Source organism: Leptodactylus fuscus, chromosome 3, assembly GCF_031893055.1.
Source record: "Leptodactylus fuscus isolate aLepFus1 chromosome 3, aLepFus1.hap2, whole genome shotgun sequence".
NCBI lineage: Eukaryota > Metazoa > Chordata > Amphibia > Anura > Leptodactylidae > Leptodactylus > Leptodactylus fuscus.
Genome location: NC_134267.1, coordinates 245,860,744 through 245,879,526, shown reverse-complemented (window position 1 = coordinate 245,879,526; position 18,783 = coordinate 245,860,744). Strand labels below are relative to the sequence as shown.

Here is an 18,783-nt window from a genome sequence, read left to right as displayed (position 1 = left end):
GTTCCAGAGTATGGGGGATGTACGGGAGAAATCTTGGAGACGGTTGTGTGAGGAGCGGATGAGAGCAGAGCGGAGCAGGAGGTCATTGCAGGATCTGAGGTTACGTGTGGGCAGGTAGCCGGAGATTAGTTCAGAGATATATGGAGGGGACAGGTTGTGGATGGCTTTGTATGTTAGCGTTAGTAGTTTGAACTCAATTCGCTGGGCTATGGGTAGCCAGTGGAGGGACTGGCAGAGGGGAGCAGCCGATGAAGATCGGGGGGTGAGGTGGATTAAGCGAGCAGGGGGTGAGGGTGTTAGCTGAGAGTCCATGGAGAAGGGTGTTGCAGTAGTCTAAGTGGGAGATTATGAGGGCATGGATGAGCATCTTGGTAGTTTCCGGGGTGAGGAAGGAGCGGATTCGATGGATGTTCTTGAGCTGGAGGTGACAGGAGGTGTTGAGGGTTTGAATATGTGGCTTGAAGGATAGGTCAGAGTCCAGGGTTACCCCAAGGCATCGGGCCTGTGGGGCAGGGATAAGTGTGGTTCCGTTAACTTTGATAGATGGGTCAGGTGGAGGGGCCATACGGGGTGGGGTGAAAATGATGAACTCTGTTTTCTCCATGTTCATTTTGAGAAAGTGGGAGGAGAGGAAGGAGGCTACGGCCACTAAGCAATCTGGAAGTCTGGCCAGCAAGGAGGTAATGTCTGGTCCAGAGATGTATATTTGGGTGTCATCAGCATAACAGTGGTACAGTTTCCCAACCTTGAGTGCATCGTGTTTTATGTTCTGTTTGTCCTTGTTCAGACTGTTTTTTCTTGGTTGAATACTTTATGATGCTTTTTACTAAGATCTCTCCCCTTTTTCCCTTCCCTAACTATCATTGTATTATGTACATTATCTCATTGTTTGTATTCTAAATCTTTTGTAAATAATAAAAATTTAAGTTTAAAAAAAAAGAGTTAAATGTTCTGTCTGTTCTCCTGACCTGTCCGCTCTACTTATCTGTTCACTCTCCTGCTGTGTCTGTTCTCCTGCTGTGTCTGTTCTCCTGCTGTGTCTGTTCTCCTGACATGTCTGCTCTCCTGATCTGTCCGCTCTCCTGTTCTGTCTGATCTCCTGACCTGTCCGCTATCCTGACCTGTCTGCTCTACTGATCTGTCCGCTCTCCTGATCTGTCCGCTCTCCTGACATGTCTGCTCTCCTGATCTGTCTGCTCTCCTGATCTGTCTGCACTCCGAATCTGTCCACTCTCCTGATCTGTCCACTCTCTTGACCTGTGTGCTCTCCTGATCTGTCCACTCCCCTGTTGTGTCTGTTCTCCTGATCTGTCCACTCTCCTATTCTGTCCGCTCTCCTGATCTGTCCGCTCTCCTGACATGTCTGCTCTCCACATCTGTCCACTCTCCTGACCTGTCTGCTCCCCTGACCTGTCGGCTCTCCTGACCTGCTGGTTCTCCTGATTTGACCGTTCTCTTGACCTGTCCACTCTCCTGTTCTGTCCGCTCTCCTGTTCTGTCCGCTCTTCTGTTCTGTCCGCTCTCCTGTCCTGTCCGCTCTCCTGTTCTGTCTGTTCTCCTGACCTGTCCACTCTCCTGATCTGTCCTCTCTCCTGATCTGTCTGCTTTACCGATCCGTCTGCTCTCCTGATCTGTCTACTCTCCTGACCTGTCCGCTCTCCTGATCTATCCACTCCTGATCTGTCTGCTCTCTTGATCTTTCTGCTCTGCTGTTCTGTTTGTTCTCCTGACCTGTCCGCTCTCCTGATCTGTCCACTCTCCTGTTGTGTCTGTTCTCCTCATCTGTCCACAATCCTGTTCTGTCCGCTCTCCTGACCTGTCCGCTCTCCTGACCTGATCGCTCTCCTTACCTGACCGCTCTCCTGATCTGTCCATTCTCCTGACCTGCCGGTTCTCCTGATCTGTCCGCTCTCCTGATCTGTCCACTCTCCTGTTCTGTCTGATCTCCTGACCTGTCCGCTCTCCTGACCTGTCCGCTCTACTGATCTGTCCGCTCTACTGATGTGTCTGTTCTCCTGACCTGTCCGCTCTCTTGTTCTGTCTGTTCTCCTGACCTGTCCGCTCTACTGATCTGTTCACTCTCCTGCTGTGTCTGTTCTCCTGATCTGTCCACTCTCCTGTTCTGTCTGTTTTCCTGACCTGTCCGCTCTCCTGTTCTGTCTGTTTTCCTGACCTGTCTGATCTCCCAATCTGTCCACTCTCCTGATCTGTCCACTCTCTCTGATCTGTCCACTCTCTTCTTGTGTCTGTTCTCCTGATCTGTCCACTCTTCTATTCTGTCCGCTCTCCTGATCTGTCCGCTCTCCTGATCTGTCCACTCTCCTGATCTGTCCGCTCTCCTGTTCTGTCTGTTCTCCTGACCTGTCCACTCTCCTGATCTGTCTGCTTTCCCGATCTGTCCACTCTCTCTGATCTGTCCACTCTCTTCTTGTGTCTGTTCTCCTGATCTGTCCACTCTTCTATTTTGTCCGCTCTCCTGATCTGTCCGCTCTCCTGATCTGTCCGCTCTCCTGATCTGTCCACTCTCTTGATCTTTCCGCTCTCCTGTTCTGTCTGTTCTCCAGACCTGTCCGCTCTCCTGACCTGACTGCTCTCCTGAACTGACCGCTCTCCTGACCTGATCGCTCTCCTGACCTGTCCGCTCTCCTGATCTGTCCGCTCTCCTGTTCTGTCTGATCTCCTGACCTGTCCGCTGTACTGATCTGTTCACTCTCCTGCTGTGTCTGTTCTCCTGATCTGTCTGCTCTCCTGATCTGTCCGCTCTCCTGTTCTGTCTGATCTCCTGACCTGTCCACTCTCCTGACCTGTCCGCTCTACTGATCTGTCCTCTCTACTGATGTGTCTGTTCTCCTGACCTGTCCGCTCTCTTGTTCTGTCTGTTCTCCTGACCTGTCCGCTCTACTGATCTGTTCACTCTCCTGCTGTGTCTGTTCTCCTGATCTGTCCACTCTCCTGTTCTGTCCGCTCTCCTGACCTGTCTGCTCTCCCAATCTGTCCGCTCTCCTGATCTGTCCACTCTCCTGATCTGTCCGCTCTCTTGATCTGTCTGTTCTCCTGATCTGTCCGCTCTCCTGACCTGTCCGCTCTCCTGACCTGTCCGCTCTCCTGACCTGTCCGCTCTCCTGTTCTGTCTGTTTTCCTGACCTGTCCGCTCTCCTGACCTGTCTGCTCTCCCAATCTGTCCGCTCTCCTGATCTGTCTGTTCTCCTGATCTGTCTGTTCTCCTGATCTGTCTGTTCTCCTGATCTGTCTGTTCTCCTGATCTGTCCGTTCTCCTGATCTGTCCGCTCTCCTGATCTGTCCGCTCTCCTGACCTGTCCACTCTCCTGACCCGTCCGCTCTCCTGTTCTGTCTGTTTTCCTGACCTGTCCGCTCTCCTGTTCTGTCTGTTCTCCTGACCTGTCTACTCTTCCAATCTGTCCACTCTCCTGATCTGTCCACTCTCCTGATCTGTCCACTCTCTCTGATCTGTCCACTCTCTTCTTGTGTCTGTTCTCCTGATCTGTCCACTCTTCTATTCTGTCCGCTCTCCTGATCTGTCCGCTCTCCTGACATGTCTGCTCTCCTGATCTGTCTGCTCTGCAGATCTTTCCGCTCTTCTGATCTGTCCACTCTCCTGATCTGTCTGCTCTGCAGATCTGTCCGCTCTTCTGATCTGTCCACTCTCCTGATCTGTCCACACTCCTGATCTGTCTGCTTTCCCGATCTGTCTGCTCTCCTGATCTGTCCACTCTCCTGATCTGTCTGCTCTCTTGATCTTTCCGCTCTCCTGTTCTGTCTGTTCTCCAGACCTGTCCGCTCTCCTGACCTGACCGCTCTCCTGACCTGATCGCTCTCCTGACCTGTCCGCTCTCCTGATCTGTCCGCTCTCCTGTTCTGTCTGATCTCCTGACCTGTCCGTTCTCCTGACCTGTCCACTCTACTGATCTGTCCGCTCTACTGATGTGTCTGTTCTCCTGACCTGCCCGCTCTCTTGTTCTGTCTGTTCTCCTGACCTGTCCGCTCTACGGATCTGTTCACTCTCCTGCTGTGTCTGTTCTCCTGATCTGTCCACTCTCCTGTTCTGTCCGCTCTCCTGATCTATCCGCTCTCCTGATCTGTCCACTCTCCCGATCTGTCCGCTCTCCTGTTCTGTCTGTTCTCCTGACCTGTCCACTCTCCTGATCTGTCTGCTTTCCCGATCTGTCTGCTCTCCTGATCTGTCCGCTCTCCTGACCTGTCCGCTCTCCTGACCTGTCCACTCTCCTGATCTGTCCGCTCTCCTGATCTGTCTGCTCTCTTGATCTTTCCGCTCTCCTGTTCTGTCTGTTCTCCAGACCTGTCCGCTCTCCTGACCTGACCGCTCTCCTGACCTGACCGCTCTCCTGACCTGATCGCTCTCCTGACCTGTCCGCTCTCCTGATCTGTCCGCTCTCCTGACCTGACCGCTCTCCTGACCTGACCGCTCTCCTGACCTGACTGCTCTCCTGACCTGACCGCTCTCCTGACCTGTTCGCTCTCCTGACCTGTTCGCTCTCCCGATCTGTCCGCTCTCCTGTTCTGTCTGTTCTCCTGACCTGTCCGCTCTACTGATCTGTTCACTCTCCTGCTGTGTCTGTTCTCCTGATCTGTCCACTCTTCCATTCTGTCCGCTCTCCTGACCTGTCCACTCTCCTGATCTGTCTGCTTTCCCGATCTGTCTGTCTCCTGATCTTTCTGCTCTCCTGTTCTGTCTGTTCTCCTGACCTGTCCGCTCTCTTGTTCTGTCTGTTGTCCTGACCTGTCCGCTCTCCTGACCTGTCTGCTCTCCCAATCTGTCCGCTCTCCTGATCTGATCGCTCTCCTGACCTGTCCGCTCTCCTGATCTGTCTGCTCTCCTGATCTGTCCGCTCTCCTAACCTGTTCGCTCTCCCGATCTGTCCGCTCTCCTGATCTGTCCGCTCTCCTGTTCTGTCTGATCTCCTGACCTGTCCGCTCTCCTGACCTGTCCGCTCTACTGATGTGTCTGTTCTCCTGACCTGTCCGCTCTCTTGTTCTGTCTGTTCTCCTGACCTGTCCGCTCTACTGATCTGTTCACTCTCCTGCTGTGTCTGTTCTCCTGATCTGTCCACTCTCCTGTTCTGTCCACTCTCCTGATCTGTCCGCTCTCCTGACCTGTCTGCTCTCCCAATCTGTCCACTCTCCTGATCTGTCTGCTCTCTTGATCTTTCCGCTCTCCTGTTCTGTCCGCTCTCCTGACCTGTCCGCTCTCCTGACCTGACCGCTCTCCTGACCTGACCGCTCTCCTGACCTGACCGCTCTCCTGACCTGATCGCTCTCCTGACCTGTCCGCTCTCCTGACCTGACCGCTCTCCTGACCTGACCGCTCTCCTGACCTGTTCGCTCTCCCGATCTGTCCGCTCTCCTGTTCTGTCTGTTCTTCTGACCTGTCCGCTCTACTGATCTGTTCACTCTCCTGCTGTGTCTGTTCTCCTGATCTGTCCACTCTCCTGTTCTGTCCGCTCTCCTGATCTGTCCGCTCTCCTGACCTGTCTGCTCTCCCAATCTGTCCGCTCTCCTGATCTGTCCACTCTCCTGATCTGTCTGCTCTCTTGATCTTTCCACTCTCCTGTTCTGTCCGCTCTCCTGACCTGTCCGCTCTCCTGACCTGACCGCTCTCCTGACCTGACCGCTCTCCTGACCTGATCGCTCTCCTGACCTGGCCGCTCTCCTGACCTGACCGCTCTCCTGACCTGACCGCTCTCCTGACCTGTTCGCTCTCCCGATCTGTCCGCTCTCCTGTTCTGTCTGTTCTCCTGACCTGTCCGCTCTACTGATCTGTTCACTCTCCTGCTGTGTCTGTTCTCCTGATCTGTCCACTCTCCTCTTCTGTCTGCTCTCCTGATCTGTCCGCTCTCCTGATATGTCTGCTCTCCTGATCTGTCCACTCTCCTGACCTTTCCGCTGTCCTGACCTGTCCGCTCTCCTGATCTGACCGCTCTCCTAACCTGTTCGCTCTCCCGATCTGTCCGCTCTCCTGTTCTGTCTGATCTCCTGACCTGTCCGCTCTCCTGACCTGTCGGCTCTCCTGACCTTCTGGTTCTCCTGATTTGTCCGTTCTCTTGACCTGTCCACTCTCCTGATCTGTCCGCTCTCCTGTTCTGTCTGCTCTCTTGTCCTGTTCGCTCTCCTGATCTGTCCGCTCTCCTGTTCTGTCTGATCTCCTGACCTGTCCGCTCTCCTGTTCTGTCTGTTCTCCTGACCTGTCCGCTCTCCTGTTCTGTCTGTTCTCCTGACCTGTCCGCTCTCCTGATCTGTCCACTCTCCTGTTGTGTCTGTTCTCCTGATCTGTCCACACTCCTGTTCTGTCCACTCTCCTGACATGTCCTCTCTCCTGACCTGACCGCTCTCCGGAACTGACCGCTCTCCCGATCTGTCCACTCTCCTGATCTGTCCGCTCTCCTAACCTGTTCGCTCTCCCGATCTGTCCGCTCTCCTGTTCTGTCTGATCTCCTGACCTGTCCTCTCTCCTGACCTGACCGCTCTCCTGAACTGACCGCTCTCCCGATCTGTCTGCTCTCCTGATCTGTCCGCTCTCCTGTTCTGTCTGATCTCCTGACCTGTCCGCACTCCTGACCTGTCCGCTCTCCTGATCTGTCCGCTCTACTGATCTGTCCGCTCTACTGATGTGTCTGTTCTCCTTACCTGTCCGCTCTCCTGATCTGTCTGTTCTGATAGTCACAACTCCATATGAGCATATAAAAGGTGTTAAAGCAGCAGTAGGAGTAGGGAGTAAGCGCGCACACCAAAGTATGATCTTGAACAGTTTATTAAACACAACGTGTTTTGGGCACCTGCCCTTTCTCAAGTGTGATACAAACTGTGTAGTGGTGAATAGCAGTATGCTGCTTCGCTTCTGTGTCGTGTTTAATAAACTGTTCAAGATCATACTTTGGTGTGTGCGCTTATTCCCTACCCCTCCACTCCTGTCGGGCTTACCTGAGGAATCACCTATCATTGCTCTCCTGACCTGTCTGTTCTCCTGATGTGTCCGCTCTACTGACCTGTCCACTCTCCTGACTTGTCTGTTCTCCTTACCTGTCTGCTCTCCTGACCTGTCCTCTCTCTTGATCTGTCCGTTCTCCTGATCTGTTTGCTCTCCTGCCCTTTCCATTCTCCTGATCTGTCCGCTCTCCTGACTTGTCTGTTCTCCTGACCTGTTTGTTCTCCTGACCTGTTTGTTCTCCTGACCTGTTTGTTCTCTTGACCTGTTTGTTCTCCTGACTTGTCCGCTCTTCTGACCTGCCTGTTCTCCTGATTTGTCCACTCTCCTGACCTGTCCTCTCTCTTGATTAGTCTGTTCTCCTGATCTGTCTGCTCTCTTGCCCTGTCCCCTCTCCTGACCTGTCCTCTCTTTTGATCTGTCCGCTCTCCTATTCTGTCCACTCTCCTGTTCTGTCCGCTCTCCTGTTCTGTCCATTCTCCTTTTCTGTCCATTCTCCTGACCTGTCTGTTCTCCTGACCTGTCTGCTCTCCTGACCTGTCTGCTCTCTTGCCCTGTCCATTCTCCAAAGGGAGAGAGCGGGAGATTCAAATCGCAACTCGTCTTCTCGACTGGTCCTGGGAGAGGGAGAGAGACAAATTGGATTCCCACTTAAGTATGAATGAGGGGACAAAGTCCTCCGGAGATTCAATCAGGAATCAGTAGGTAAGTGAGAGGCAATGGCAAAGGGGACTGTTTCCAACACAGATCCTCTCCAAGGGGGTTGGTTCAGCGCAGAACTTCATGAGGGGGGAAGAGAGAGTGCAGCAAGTGACGGAGCTGCATCTCCCACCATACGTCCAAGGGAAGCAAGTTAGTTGAAGCTTGGGGGCCTGGGAGCATACTCCATCCTGTCTCGGAAGTGACAGACTTGGAAGATCCCATGCCAGCGCCAGTTACAGAAGGCATGATCGAGCAGTCTGGGTGGGAAGTCAACGTTACCTAGCACCAGAAATAGAGGAGAGTCCTTGGGAAGAAGGGTGGAGTGGACTGGACCTCTAGAGCAGATTCGGAGCGTGGGACCAATGGTTGGATGAAAAAAGAGGGATGACAAAGAGGAGGAGTTTAACCATGGGGCCACCTGCAATGGGATTGGGGAGAATGCCTGCTCAATGTAAACCCAAGGCTTAGATTAAGCATGTCTGCACCAGTCTATGACCCGTGTCCGGTGGGTGGCCAAGTAGTAGGACTTCAAGTCTGGGAGGCATAAGCCACCACAGTTTTTGGGGTAAAAGAGGTGGACTTTTCCCACTCGAGCAGGTCTACCTGACCAGATGAACTGTAGTTGGGTGGAGGTGAGGGACCTGAGAAAGGACATAGGGATATGGATGGGAAGCGTCTACATAAGGAGGAGGAGACGAGGCAAAATGTTCATTTTGAAGATAGTGCACCTCCCAAACCAGGTAAAGGCGCCAGTGGACCACCGGTTACAGTTGGCTCTGATAGAGGCTAGTAATGGGGGGAAGTTGTAGTGAAAGAGATCCTTCAGGTCAGGAGTGGGATATACCCCCAAATACTTAAGAGCAGAGGGTGTCCAGTGGAAAGGAAAGGACTGACTCATGGAAATGGCCTGAGAGGAGGGGAGAGTCAAATTTAGGGCCTTTGACTTCAAAAAATTAATCTTAAAGTTCGAGAGCACTGAGTAGTCCTGAAAGGCTGACATCAAGGCCGGAAGAGAAACATGAGAGGAGGAGAGAAAGAACAACAGGTCATCCGCATATACTGCTACCTTACATAGGCAAACAGCATGAAAGCTTTATAATTCTTACAAACTTTCTTTACTTGAGAAAACAGAAACATGGCCGACACCCCCACAGCACTGACAGACCATGGACTGGTCACATGATACTGGTGACATCATCAAAGGTTCTTCATCCTTCTCTTCTCCCGAGCTCCGCCTCTCATAACTGGTCACATGATACTGGTGAAATCATCACAGGTCCTTCAGCTCTTGCAGGTCCTGCTCCGTAGTTTCGGGCCCCTCCTCTCTCCTGCATTACTAGATCCTCCAGCTCATCCAGTTTCCTCCTCTTCTCCTCCAGACGCTCCTTCTCCTGAATGACCCACCAAGGATGGACAAGGACAGGACTGAGATCACCAGAAGAATATTAGACTTCACCTTGGAGATCATCTATCTGCTGAGCGGAGAGGTATCTGTACTACATTTCTATCATCTATCTGCTGAGCGGAGAGGTATCTGTACTACATTTCTATCATCTCCCTGCTGAGCGGAGAGGTATCTGTACTACATTTCTATCATCTCCCTGCTGAGCGGAGAGGTATCTGTACTACATTTCTATCATCTATCTGCTGAGCGGAGAGGTAACTGTACTACATTTCTATCATGTATCTGCTGAGCGGAGAGGTATCTGTACTACATTTCTATCATCTATCTGCTGAGCGGAGAGGTATCTGTACTACATTTCTATCATCTATCTGCTGAGCGGAGAGGTATCTGTACTACATTTCTATCATCTCCCTGCTGAGCGGAGAGGTAACTGTACTACATTTCTATCATCTATCTGCTGAGCGGAGAGGTATCTGTACTACATTTCTATCATCTCCCTGCTGAGCGGAGAGGTATCTGTACTACATTTCTATCATCTATCTGCTGAGCGGAGAGGTAACTGTACTACATTTCTATCATGTATCTGCTGAGCGGAGAGGTATCTGTACTACATTTCTATCATCTATCTGCTGAGCGGAGAGGTAACTGTACTACATTTCTATCATCTCCCTGCTGAGCGGAGAGGTATCTGTACTACATTTCTATCATCTATCTGCTGAGCGGAGAGGTATCTGTACTACATTTCTATCATCTATCTGCTGAGCGGAGAGGTAACTGTACTACATTTCTATCATGTATCTGCTGAGCGGAGAGGTATCTGTACTACATTTCTATCATCTATCTGCTGAGCGGAGAGGTAACTGTACTACACTTCTATCATCTCCCTGCTGAGCGGAGAGGTATCTGTACTACATTTCTATCATCTATCTGCTGAGCGGAGAGGTATCTGTACTACATTTCTATCATCTATCTGCTGAGCGGAGAGGTATCTGTACTACATTTCTATCATCTATCTGCTGAGCGGAGAGGTATCTGTACTACATTTCTATCATCTCCCTGCTGAGCGGAGAGGTATCTGTACTACATTTCTATCATCTATCTGCTGAGCGGAGAGGTATCTGTACTACATTTCTATCATGTATCTGCTGAGCGGAGAGGTATCTGTACTACATTTCTATCATCTATCTGCTGAGCGGAGAGGTATCTGTACTACATTTCTATCATCTATCTGCTGAGCGGAGAGGTATCTGTACTACATTTCTATCATCTCCCTGCTGAGCGGAGAGGTATCTGTACTACATTTCTATCATCTATCTGCTGAGCGGAGAGGTAACTGTACTACATTTCTATCATCTATCTGCTGGGCGGAGAGGTATCTGTACTACATTTCTATCATGTATCTGCTGAGCGGAGAGGTATCTGTACTACATTTCTATCATGTATCTGCTGAGCAGAGAGGTATCTGTAGTACATTTCTATCATCTATCTGCTGAGCGGAGAGGTATCTGTACTACATTTCTATCATCTATCTGCTGAGCGGAGAGGTATCTGTACTACATTTCTATCATCTATCTGCTGAGCGGAGAGGTATCTGTACTACATTTCTATCATCTATCTGCTGAGCGGAGAGGTATCTGTACTACATTTCTATCATCTATCTGCTGAGCGGAGAGGTATCTGTACTACATTTCTATCATCTATCTGCTGAGCGGAGAGGTATCTGTACTACATTTCTATCATGTATCTGCTGAGCGGAGAGGTATCTGTACTACATTTCTATCATCTATCTGCTGAGCGGAGAGGTATCTGTACTACATTTCTATCATCTATCTGCTGAGCGGAGAGGTATCTGTACTACATTTCTATCATCTATCTGCTGAGCGGAGAGGTAACTGTACTACATTTCTATCATGTATCTGCTGAGCGGAGAGGTATCTGTACTACATTTCTATCATCTATCTGCTGAGCGGAGAGGTAACTGTACTACATTTCTATCATCTCCCTGCTGAGCGGAGAGGTATCTGTACTACATTTCTATCATCTATCTGCTGAGCGGAGAGGTATCTGTACTACATTTCTATCATCTATCTGCTGAGCGGAGAGGTAACTGTACTACATTTCTATCATGTATCTGCTGAGCGGAGAGGTATCTGTACTACATTTCTATCATCTATCTGCTGAGCGGAGAGGTAACTGTACTACATTTCTATCATCTCCCTGCTGAGCGGAGAGGTATCTGTACTACATTTCTATCATCTATCTGCTGAGCGGAGAGGTATCTGTACTACATTTCTATCATGTATCTGCTGAGCGGAGAGGTATCTGTACTACATTTCTATCATCTATCTGCTGAGCGGAGAGGTATCTGTACTACATTTCTATCATGTATCTGCTGAGCGGAGAGCTATCTGTACTACATTTCTATCATCTATCTGCTGAGCGGAGAGGTATCTGTACTACATTTCTATCATCTATCTGCTGAGCGGAGAGGTATCTGTACTACATTTCTATCATCTATCTGCTGAGCGGAGAGGTATCTGTACTACATTTCTATCATCTATCTGCTGAGCGGAGAGGTATCTGTACTACATTTCTATCATCTATCTGCTGAGCGGAGAGGTATCTGTACTACATTTCTATCATCTATCTGCTGAGCGGAGAGGTATCTGTACTACATTTCTATCATCTCCCTGCTGAGCGGAGAGGTATCTGTACTACATTTCTATCATCTATCTGCTGAGCGGAGAGGTAACTGTACTACATTTCTATCATCTATCTGCTGGGCGGAGAGGTATCTGTACTACATTTCTATCATGTATCTGCTGAGCGGAGAGGTATCTGTACTACATTTCTATCATGTATCTGCTGAGCGGAGAGGTATCTGTAGTACATTTCTATCATCTATCTGCTGAGCGGAGAGGTATCTGTACTACATTTCTATCATCTATCTGCTGAGCGGAGAGGTATCTGTACTACATTTCTATCATCTATCTGCTGAGCGGAGAGGTATCTGTACTACATTTCTATCATCTATCTGCTGAGCGGAGAGGTATCTGTACTACATTTCTATCATCTATCTGCTGAGCGGAGAGGTATCTGTACTACATTTCTATCATCTATCTGCTGAGCGGAGAGGTATCTGTACTACATTTCTATCATGTATCTGCTGAGCGGAGAGGTATCTGTACTACATTTCTATCATGTATCTGCTGAGCGGAGAGGTATCTGTACTACATTTCTATCATCTATCTGCTGAGCGGAGAGGTATCTGTACTACATTTCTATCATCTATCTGCTGAGCGGAGAGGTATCTGTACTACATTTCTATCATCTGTCTGCTGAGCGGAGAGGTATCTGTACTACATTTCTATCATCTATCTGCTGAGCGGAGAGGTATCTGTACTACATTTCTATCATCTATCTGCTGAGCGGAGAGGTATCTGTACTACATTTCTATCATGTATCTGCTGAGCGGAGAGGTATCTGTACTACATTTCTATCATCTATCTGCTGAGCGGAGAGGTAACTGTACTACATTTCTATCATCTATCTGCTGAGCGGAGAGGTATCTGTACTACATTTCTATCATCTATCTGCTGAGCGGAGAGGTATCTGTACTACATTTCTATCATCTATCTGCTGAGCGGAGAGGTATCTGTACTACATTTCTATCATCTATCTGCTGAGCGGAGAGGTATCTGTACTACATTTCTATCATCTATCTGCTGAGCGGAGAGGTATCTGTACTACATTTCTATCATCTATCTGCTGAGCGGAGAGGTATCTGTACTACATTTCTATCATCTATCTGCTGAGCGGAGAGGTATCTGTACTACATTTCTATCATCTATCTGCTGAGCGGAGAGGTATCTGTACTACATTTCTATCATCTATCTGCTGAGCGGAGAGGTATCTGTACTACATTTCTATCATCTATTGTCTCTCCATACACAGGAATACATTATTCTGAAGACGCCCCCTCCCCCTCTCTCCCTGATACATGAGCAGAAGATTCTAGAACTCACCAACAAGATGCTGGAGCTGCTGACTGGAGAGGTGACACTGCTGGGAATGCTGGGAAATTCTCCAGTAACAGCACTGGAGGGGGAGGGGTGATGACTGTATCATTGTGTTGTCAGGTTCCTATAAGGTGTCAGGATGTCGCTGTCTATTTCTCCATGGAGGAGTGGGAGTATTTAGAAGGACACGAGGATCGGTACAAGGAGGTGATGATGGAGGACCCCCGGCCCACCCGGACATCACATGGTAAGAGGAGACATTTATATTATATACAGTGTTGTGTAATTATTTACATGGGACTGCTGGGTGATGTCTGCCCCGGATGACACACAATATAATATAACACAGTTATTTCACCTGGTAATACTATTATTAGTGATCAGTGCACGTTATACAGGATCTGCTGCTGTCTCTCTCTCTCTCTCTCTCTCTCTCTCTCTCTCTCTCTCTCTCTCTCTCTCAGTCCGGTGTGCTGCAGCCTCTCTCTCAGTCCGGTGTGCTGCAGCCTTTCTCTCTCTCTCTCTCAGTCCGGTGTGCTGCAGCCTCTCTCTCTCTCTCTCTCAGTCCAGTGTTCTGCAGCCTCTCTCTCTCTCAGTCCGGTGTTCTGCAGCCTTTCTCTCTCTCTCTCTCAGTCCGGTGTTCTGCAGCCTTTCTCTCTCTCTCTCTCAGTCCGGTGTTCTGCAGCCTTTCTCTCTCTCTCTCTCAGTCCGGTGTGCTGCAGCCTTTCTCTCTCTCTCTCTCAGTCCGGTGTGCTGCAGCCTCTCTCTCTCTCTCTCTCAGTCCAGTGTTCTGCAGCCTCTCTCTCTCTCAGTCCGGTGTTCTGCAGCCTTTCTCTCTCTCTCTCTCAGTCCGGTGTTCTGCAGCCTTTCTCTCTCTCTCTCTCAGTCCGGTGTTCTGCAGCCTTTCTCTCTCTCTCTCTCAGTCCGGTGTTCTGCAGCCTCTCTCTCTCAGTCCGGTGTTCTGCAGCCTCTCTCTCTCTCTCTCTCAGTCCAGTGTTCTGCAGCCTCTCTCTCTCTCAGTCCGGTGTTCTGCAGCCTTTCTCTCTCTCTCTCTCAGTCCAGTGTTCTGCAGCCTTTCTCTCTCTCTCTCTCAGTCCGGTGTTCTGCAGCCTTTCTCTCTCTCTCTCTCAGTCCGGTGTGCTGCAGCCTTTCTCTCTCTCTCTCTCAGTCCGGTGTTCTGCAGCCTCTCTCTCTCTCTCAGTCCGGTGTTCTGCAGCCTCTCTCTCTCTCTGTCCGGTGTTCTGCAGCCTCTCTCTCTCTCAGTCCGGTGTTCTGCAGCCTCTCTCTCTCTCAGTCCGGTGTTCTGCAGCCTTTCTCTCTCTCTCTCTCAGTCCGGTGTTCTGCAGCCTCTCTCTCTCAGTCCGGTGTTCTGCAGCCTCTCTCTCTCTCTCTCTCAGTCCAGTGTTCTGCAGCCTCTCTCTCTCTCAGTCCGGTGTTCTGCAGCCTTTCTCTCTCTCTCTCTCAGTCCAGTGTTCTGCAGCCTTTCTCTCTCTCTCTCTCAGTCCGGTGTTCTGCAGCCTTTCTCTCTCTCTCTCTCAGTCCGGTGTTCTGCAGCCTTTCTCTCTCTCTCTCTCTGTCCGGTGTTCTGCAGCCTCTCTCTCTCTCTGTCCGGTGTTCTGCAGCCTCATTCTCAGACTGATGATTATAGAGGATCAGCTGAAGGTGTGTGCTATTGTCACCGGAGCCCTGCAATTGGAAAGAAAACTCCATTACCCCGGAGGGCTAGGGCTGATCCTTCCCCGAGGCGGTTACTTCTGGGACAGGGTCAACTGTTGGACTTTCTGCAGTAACAATGGTGCCTTTCAGATGTGTTGAGTGCACCCGGCTTGTTTGTTGGCTTCCAAAGTGTGACATTACAGATATACACACACACCATTGTAATATATGGATGACATCTACAGTAATGATATATATATATGTACATATATACATGAGCAGTATAATTCACTAATGATACAGACACAAGTGGGGTTTGTTTAATCACACTTTGGTAGAACCATCTTGTCATTGGCGGGGAATTTACATAAACGGCTTCTCCACATATTTATTGTATTTAAATATTTAGATAGGTTTATCTTATCTACCACAGATGGATCCCGTAGGAGAAATCCCCCCGAGAGATGTCCCCTGAGTCCTCTGTATTCCCAGGACTGCCCGGAGGAGAATGTCCCAGACAGTCAGCAGGTAGGGGGCGCTGCTGAGTCCTGGGGTACATCTATATAGGGGGTGGAGCTCACCGCTCCTGCACTCATACATGTACCAGACAGTCAGCAGGTAGATGGCGCTGCTGAGTCCTGGGGCACATCTATATAGGGGGTGGAGCTCCTGTACTCATACATGTTCCAGACAGTCAGCAGGTAGATGGCGCTGCTGAGTCCTGGGGTACATCTATATAGGGGGTGGAGCTCACCGCTCCTGTACTCATACATATACCAGACAGTCAGCAGGTAGGGGGCGCTGCTGAGTCCTGGGGTACATCTATATAGGGGGTGGAGCTCCTGCACTCATACATGTACCAGACAGTCAGCAGGTAGATGGCGCTGCTGAGTCCTGGGGTACATCTATATAGGGGGTGGAGCTCGCCGCTCCTGCACTCATACATGTACCAGACAGTCAGCAGGTAGGGGGCGCTGCTGAGTCCTGGGGTACATCTATATAGGGGGTGGAGCTCCTGTACTCATACATGTACCAGACAGTCAGCAGGTGGATGGCGTTGCTGAGTCCTGGGGTACATCTATATAGGGGGTGGAGCTCGCCGCTCCTGCACTCATACATGTACCAGACAGTCAGCAGGTGGATGGCGTTGCTGAGTCCTGGGGTACATCTATATAGGGGGTGGAGCTCGCCGCTCCTGCACTCATACATGTACCAGACAGTCAGCAGGTAGATGGCGCTGCTGAGTCCTGGGGTACATCTATATAGGGGGTGGAGCTCGCCGCTCCTGCACTCATACATGTACCAGACAGTCAGCAGGTAGATGGCGCTGCTGAGTCCTGGGGTGCATCTATATAGGGGGTGGAGCTCGCCGCTCCTGCACTCATACATGTACCAGACAGTCAGCAGGTGGATGGCGTTGCTGAGTCCTGGGGTACATCTATATAGGGGGTGGAGCTCCTGTACTCATACATGTACCAGACAGTCAGCAGGTAGATGGCGCTGCTGAGTCCTGGGGCACATCTATATAGGGGGTGGAGCTCCTGTACTCATACATGTACCAGACAGTCAGCAGGTAGATGGCGCTGCTGAGTCCTGGGGTACATCTATATAGGGGGTGGAGCTCCTGTACTCATACATGTACCAGACAGTCAGCAGGTAGGGGGCGCTGCTGAGTCCTGGGGTACATCTATATAGGGGGTGGAGCTCCTGCACTCATACATGTACCAGACAGTCACCAGGTAGATGGCGCTGCTGAGTCCTGGGGTACATCTATATAGGGGGTGGAGCTCCTGTACTCATGCATGTACCAGACCGTCAGCAGGTAGGGGGCGCTGCTGAGTCCTGGGGTACATCTATATAGGGGGTGGAGCTCCTGTACTCATACATGTCCCAGACAGTCAGCAGGTAGGGGGCGCTGCTGAGTCCTGGGGTACATCTATATAGGGGGTGGAGCTCCTGCACTCATACATGTACCAGACAGTCAGCAGGTAGATGGCGCTGCTGAGTCCTGGGGCACATCTATATAGGGGGTGGAGCTCGCCGCTCCTGTACTCATACATATACCAGACAGTCAGCAGGTAGATGGCGCTGCTGAGTCCTGGGGTACATCTATATAGGGGGTGGAGCTCACCGCTCCTGCACTCATACATGTACCAGACAGTCAGCAGGTAGATGGCGCTGCTGAGTCCTGGGGTACATCTATATAGGGGGTGGAGCTCACCGTTCCTGCACTCATACATGTACCAGACAGACAGCAGGTAGATGGCGTTGCTGAGTCCTGGGGTACATCTATATAGGGGGTGGAGCTCCTGTACTCATACATGTACCAGACAGTCAGCAGGTAGATGGCACTGCTGAGTCCTGGGGTACATCTATATAGGGGGTGGAGCTCCTGTACTCATACTTGTACCAGACAGTCAGCAGGTAGATGGCGCTGCTGAGTCCTGGGGTACATCTATATAGGGGGTGGAGCTCACCGCTCCTGCACTCATACATGTACCAGACAGTCAGCAGGTAGATGGCGCTGCTGAGTCCTGGGGTACATCTATATAGGGGGTGGAGCTCGCCGCTCCTGCACTCATACATGTACCAGACAGTCAGCAGGTAGATGGCGCTGCTGAGTCCTGGGGTACATCTATATAGGGGGTGGAGCTCCTGTACTCATACATGTACCAGACAGTCAGCAGGTAGATGGCGCTGCTGAGTCCTGGGGTACATCTATATAGGGGGTGGAGCTCACCGCTCCTGTACTCATACATGTAGCAGACAGTCAGCAGGTAGATGGCACTGCTGAGTCCTGGGGTACATCTATATAGGGGGTGGAGCTCCTGCACTCATACATGTACCAGACAGTCAGCAGGTAGATGGCGCTGCTGAGTCCTGGGGTACATCTATATAGGGGGTGGAGCTCCTGCACTCATACATGTACCAGACAGTCAGCAGGTAGATGGCGCTGCTGAGTCCTGGGGTACATCTATATAGGGGGTGGAGCTCACCGTTCCTGCACTCATACATGTACCAGACAGTCAGCAGGTAGATGGCGCTGCTGAGTCCTGGGGTACATCTATATAGGGGGTGGAGCTCACCGTTCCTGCACTCATACATGTACCAGACAGTCAGCAGGTAGATGGCGCTGCTGAGTCCTGGGGTACATCTATATAGGGGGTGGAGCTCGCCGCTCCTGTACTCATACTTGTACCAGACAGTCAGCAGGTAGATGGCGCTGCTGAGTCCTGGGGTACATCTATATAGGGGGTGGAGCTCGCCGCTCCTGCACTCATACATGTACCAGACAGTCAGCAGGTAGATGGCGCTGCGGAGTCCTGGGGCACATCTATATAGGGGGTGGAGCTCGCCGCTCCTGTACTCATACATGTACCAGACAGTCAGCAGGTAGATGGCGCTGCGGAGTCCTGGGGTACAGCTATATAGGGGGTGGAGCTCCTGCACTCATACATGTACCAGACAGTCAGCAGGTAGGGGGCGCTGCTGAGTCCTGGGGTACATCTATATAGGGGGTGGAGCTCGCCGCTCCTGTACTCATACATGTACCAGACAGTCAGCAGGTAGATGGCGCTGCTGAGTCCTGGGGCACATCTATATAGGGGGTGGAGCTCGCCGCTCCTGCACTCATACATGTACCAGACAGTCAGCAGGTAGATGGCGCTGCTGAGTCCTGGGGTACATCTATATAGGGGGTGGAGCTCACCGCTCCTGCACTCATACATGTACCAGACAGTCAGCAGGTAGATGGCGCTGCTGAGTCCTGGGGCACATCTATATAGGGGGTGGAGCTCGCCGCTCCTGCACTCATACATGTACCAGACAGTCAGCAGGTAGATGGCGCTGCTGAGTCCTGGGGTACATCTATATAGGGGGTGGAGCTCGCCGCTCCTGCACTCATACATGTACTAGACAGTCAGTAGGTAGGGGGCGCTGCTGAGTCCTGGGGTACATCTATATAGGGGGTGGAGCTCGCCGCTCCTGTACTCATACTTGTACCAGACAGTCAGCAGGTAGATGGCGCTGCTGAGTCCTGG

The 18,783-nt window shown here is 51.0% G+C and overlaps 2 protein-coding genes across 2 annotated transcripts in view; one reads left to right on the top strand and one right to left on the bottom strand.

Annotated features, from left to right (window-relative positions):
* Positions 1-18,783, bottom strand: part of LOC142198387 (uncharacterized) — a 297,722-nt gene that overhangs the window by 192,021 nt on the left and 86,918 nt on the right. The window lies entirely within an intron of this gene.
* LOC142196979 (uncharacterized) overlaps positions 8,139-18,783 on the top strand; it is a 38,673-nt gene continuing 28,028 nt past the window's right edge. Inside the window, exons 1-4 of the mRNA XM_075266949.1 lie at positions 8,139-8,168; positions 13,023-13,124; positions 13,208-13,334; positions 15,177-15,271. Of these exons, the coding sequence (XP_075123050.1) occupies positions 8,139-8,168; positions 13,023-13,124; positions 13,208-13,334; positions 15,177-15,271 (354 nt within the window). The remainder of the gene's footprint in view (positions 8,169-13,022; positions 13,125-13,207; positions 13,335-15,176; positions 15,272-18,783) is intronic.